The sequence below is a fragment of the Cryptomeria japonica genome, chromosome 5 (genome assembly GCF_030272615.1).
Source record: "Cryptomeria japonica chromosome 5, Sugi_1.0, whole genome shotgun sequence".
Classification (NCBI taxonomy): domain Eukaryota; kingdom Viridiplantae; phylum Streptophyta; class Pinopsida; order Cupressales; family Cupressaceae; genus Cryptomeria; species Cryptomeria japonica.
In genome coordinates this window covers 274344396-274349291 of record NC_081409.1, presented here as the reverse complement: position 1 = coordinate 274349291, position 4896 = coordinate 274344396, and the positions used below count along the sequence as shown (strand labels likewise).

General features: G+C 32.3%; 1 protein-coding gene across 1 annotated transcript; it reads left to right on the top strand.

The window, feature by feature from the left end:
• Positions 1 to 1385: 1385 nt before the first annotated feature.
• Positions 1386 to 4053, top strand: LOC131039629 (GDSL esterase/lipase At4g28780-like). The gene is made up of 5 exons (XM_057972417.1): positions 1386 to 1614; positions 2750 to 2877; positions 3008 to 3247; positions 3334 to 3589; positions 3824 to 4053. Exons 1-5 carry the CDS (start codon positions 1392 to 1394, stop codon positions 4051 to 4053), a joined length of 1077 nt encoding a protein of 358 aa, XP_057828400.1. The 5' UTR covers positions 1386 to 1391.
• Positions 4054 to 4896: the final 843 nt, after the last annotated feature.

Genomic DNA, 4896 nt, shown 5'->3' with positions numbered 1-4896 from the left:
CTGTGAAAATATCACTTGTCTAGGTTTAGGCCATGTGTTTTCCTTAAAATTCCTACCAACATAAACATTGAAAATAGTAGCTCAATAATTTTCTTAATAAATATCTTCATACTTTTAGCTTTATTAGTTGTCTAGTTATGAGGCAAATATGTTATAAGGGGTTGTATAAGATCATAGATAAATTACAAATAAGCATTTTAAGATTAAGAAGTTTGATTAGTATGAATGTTTTTATCAATTAACATTTAAAAATAATTACAAATAAATATTTTAAGATTAAGAAGTTTGAATAGTATGAATGTTTTTAACATTTTTTTTAAAGATAAGGTTGTCCAATGTTCTACTTCAGATGAAAGCGATGGAATGTTTTTTGATTATACTATCTATCAAGTTTTAATTTTGTTTTAAGTATAAAAAAGTTAAAAATAAAATTAAAATCATACCCAAATAAATTTAGAAAAATTAATACCCCTCATCTTTAAAATCCAACTAAAAGATCTTTTATATAATTATAAAAATAATATAATTTATTTTAAAACTTCAATTAATCAAAACTTTATAAGGGGGAAAGAGGAGGTTTTATGCAAAAGCATTTATTACAGAGAGATGAAGAAATATGAAACGTTGCATTCAACTGCATTCTCAGTATACTTGTGACACAAGTCTTTCTTTGTATTAAATTATTAAACGATCGTAGAATAATTGTAGCGTTGCATTCAGCCTTGAAAATTAATCCATGCTCAGTATACTTGTGACACGTGTCTTTCTTTTGTAATAAAACATAGAAGCGAATAGAATCCCTTACAGTCAGAAAGAGTAATGGCATTGCATTATATAAACCAGTAATTTTAACAGGTTGCCACCAAACCAGTATGACTTAAATGCATCTTCTATTATAGCATTCAAAGTTTAGTAAATTAGAAGTTATTCCTGATGGAAAGTGTTGAGGTTTCATTGACTGCCATTAATGGGTGCTTGTTTTGAGCTACCAATTATATAGTACAAGGCAATGAAATTCTGGCAGCATCTACTTAAGCCTTTGTCTCTCTCTACCAGTTGATCAGAGCTTAGATATTACCAGGCCACCTTAAATAACAACCTACAAATCAAATGGCCCTGTGACTGTCCATCAGAGGCAACTTTCACAGGAAAATTAGTTCCTGTTCAGGTATTGACCTATTTGGTGATGTTTATAGGTTAAGATACTTTCTTTTCCTTGTGCCATTCTTAAAATCTGCCTTCTTCAAATTCATACTTTCATAGTCTAAGCAAATTTCATATGATATTGGAAAATTGTCAGTAGTGGGTTGTAGCTGTCATAATTTACTGGATTTTTTTTGAAGATCTTCACAAAACTGTTATATGGCAGGCTACTCACCCTGCACCTAAGGATGGAGAAGACTTTGGTGATGATCCTGGTAGCTCTGTGGGGGATACAATTTGCGAAAGCTGCTGCTCCTGCTATGATTGTATTTGGAGATTCTCTGGTAGACCAAGGAAATAATAACTATCTCCTGACCGTTGCCAGGTGTGATTACAAACCTTATGGAGTTGATTTTCCGCAGGGCGCCACTGGAAGATTTTCCAATGGTCGACTTATATCTGACTTTATCAGTAAGTTTCTCTATAAATTCATGTATGACCCACTTCAATTTGAAAGGATATTTTGAGTGTAAGGATGTTTTAGAGGCAAACATCGTCAAGTTAGTGAAACTTTGGTAGTTTTTGCCAAGGTTATTTGGGCTCTTATTGGGTCTGGTTCAGGTATAGCCTACTTAACATGGGTGCATGCTCAACTTCATTTGGTCATCATCTTTCAAAGTTATAAACTGCATTTTAACAGAAATATTGAAAAATCTGCACTAATATAGCTATTATCCTGGGTATGTTATTGTATTTGATCATGGTTTGATTTAAATAACATATTTTAAGTTTTGATTTGTTTAGGTGGCTCATTTTACGGTCAGTCTTAAAGCACACACACTAAGCAACATAATAAGTCTAGAGAATGTCAGTCGACTCTGAGTGTCTACTCTGTTATTAGAAATGGGACGGCACCCTGCTGTTTCCGTTTCAACCAATGAAACCCATTTCAACACTGGAGAAACCGGTTTCTGAGAGGTGCTAGGCATTATGGAATGTTTTTTTAACTTTTTCTAAATATTCATCTAAAATTTCTGCACAGTGCAGATTTTTAAACTCTCTTTTTTTAAGTTTTTTAAATATTCACCAAAACAGTGCAGATTTTTTAACTTAATATTCATGGGAGTTGGGATTTTGATTTTTTTAGTTTTTTCCTAAAATTAACATATAGATTATGAAGTAAATTCTTCTACAAGTTATTTTGAGTCAGAAAGTTACTATTATTTTAGAAGTACTTGAAAATAATGTAGAGGAAAGTTTACTGGCAGTTGGAATGTAGAAAGTTGAAATAAGAGAAATATTTGTTCAACATCAAATTTTTGATGATAAATTTTGATATTTTATTAATTTAATTACAAACACTATTATAAATGTAGAAATTTATTCTTGATCTTTGTGTGGATTATGTTTTGTATTGTACATTTTTTTACATACATAAATACATACATATATATCTGTTTTAAATTTCACGTTTAGCGCTTAGTGTGTGTGATTTAAGCCATCCGATTATTTACCTGTCCAATGATCAATAGACCTTTTATGTTAAATTCATGATAATTAGGATCAATATATATTAACTAAGTCCTATTAACCTTCTGGTCTTAAGGTGAGATGATGGGCACAGAGCCAATCGAGGCATGGCTAAGCCCCCAAATGAGAGGAGATAATCTTCTAAGAGGAGTAAATTTTGGATCAGCTGGGTGTGGCATTCTAGATGACACTGGATCTCTTTTTGTATGCCCTCTCAACTTTCTTTTCTATTACCATCGCATCATGTTGTTTCAGACTTTATTGTTAATGAATGCAATCAATATAGGTTTTTAGGAATCCCTGTGTGGAATTTTTACTGGTCATTATTGTGCAGATAAGTAGACTGACAATTCCAAGACAGCTGCAAATGTTCTCTCAATATCAGAATTCTTTGAGAGCATTGATAGGAGAGCCTGCAACAGCAGAACTGATCAGAAATGCAATATATAATGTCAATGCTGGGGGTAACGATTGGGTTAATAATTACCTTCTCCCTACTTCAAATCAGTGGAAGGCATACACACCCTCTCAGTACATCCAGATCCTCATTTCTACTTATAAACAACATTTGAAGGTACAGATCCATGAATTTGGCTTTGATACAGAATCAGTTTACTAGTTTTTCAATTATACTAATCCATGGATTTGGCTTTGATACAGAGTCTATACACACTAGGAGCTCGCAAGATTGTAGTAAGCAGCCTAGGACCCATTGGATGTGCTCCTTCAATGTTGAACAGGTTTAACTCTCCTGCGGGGCAGTGTGTGAGTAATCTTCAACAATATGCAATGACTTTCAATGGGGCTCTCAAAATCATGCTGAACCAACTTACTCAACAGCTGCCTGGATCTATATTTGTCTACTCCAATGGGTTTGATATGCTCATGGATTACATCACCAACCCCAAAGCTTATGGTCTGCATCCTTTAACTATAAACTCCATTTCTTGCTTACAGAACCATTTAGTTTACATCCACTTCTTAAAGCAGACAAATTCACAGAGAGCTCTAAGCCACCCTAAGTTTGAATCTAGGTCATTTGCATACAATATATTAGTTCAAATTAGTGAAGAATAGTTCAAATTATGAGTTAAGTTTTAGATTTTCAACTGTAATTTCAATGGACTCCATTCTTTTCTCTTCTATGCAGGTTTTGAAGTGGTGGATCAAGGGTGTTGTGGACAAGGACAATACAAAGGCTTTCTAACATGTGTTCAGTTGTCATCTTATTGTGAAAATAGAGAAAAATATGTGTTCTGGGATGCTTACCATCTTACTGAACTCGCTAACAAGTTACTTGCCAAACGGATTTTCTACGGGCCTACTTCAGATATCAGTCCTATGAATGTGAATCAACTTATGAGTATAAGTATTAAATGAACCACGCTTTCATCTTCATCTTATACATGATCTAAAAGACAAATATAGATTTTCCTAGAGCTTTAGTATCTTCATCTCATAAATGATCTATAAGACAAATTTAAAAGCTCTTAGAGCTTTGGTATTGTTCAAATGAATGCATCAAGAAATAAATAAAACTAACAATGCTTTTCATTAGATATGTGAAAAATAAAAGTGTTCTTAGAATTCATTTATATAAGAAATATGAAAATGAAAATTAAAGTAGATATTTTACAATTGGTCGAAAGGTTTTATAATGTTTAAGGATCATTATGATAATTATAAGGCTTTGATTGTTAATATGATAATTTTATTTAAGGACATGTATGTATATGAATTTAGTAAAATCTTTTTGTTTAACATGGTTTGAATATCTTGATGATGATTAAGATACTTGATCTTTAGAACAATGTCTTGATGAATTATTTTGAAAAGGGAGAAGTAGGAGATTGGAGTTAAAAGAGATAAACTAGAAAATGGACTAGAGAAAGAATTACCAAGATATAATGCTTGTAGGATGTTGCATGTTAATCTTGTGGATAGGCTGAAGCATAATAATCTATCCCACTAGTGGCCTATATGTTGATTTACCAAATACTATAATTTTCTTTGTGTAGTTCAATAATCCTTGTTTCCAATCACAATGGTTATGTATAAAGGAATACATAAAATCCGCCCAAGTTGACATTCATAGAAAAATAAGGTTATAATGATTTCGGAAAATATTGTTTTTGATTATGTTAGTAGAGAGAGAGCCCCAAACCCTTACAAAATGATAAAATCAGAGAGTAGCAAAACAATATCTAGCATCAAACAACTAGA

Bases quoted from the DNA above. Each gene is read 5' to 3' on its own strand.
- LOC131039629 (XM_057972417.1), top strand. From the start codon at position 1,392: ATGGAGAAGACTTTGGTGATGATCCTGGTAGCTCTGTGGGGGATACAA. The intron at 1,615-2,749 runs GTAAGTTTCTCT...TCTGGTCTTAAG, and splicing joins ACTTATATCTGACTTTATCA to GTGAGATGATGGGCACAGAG. The intron at 3,590-3,823 runs GTCTGCATCCTT...TCTTCTATGCAG, and splicing joins CACCAACCCCAAAGCTTATG to GTTTTGAAGTGGTGGATCAA.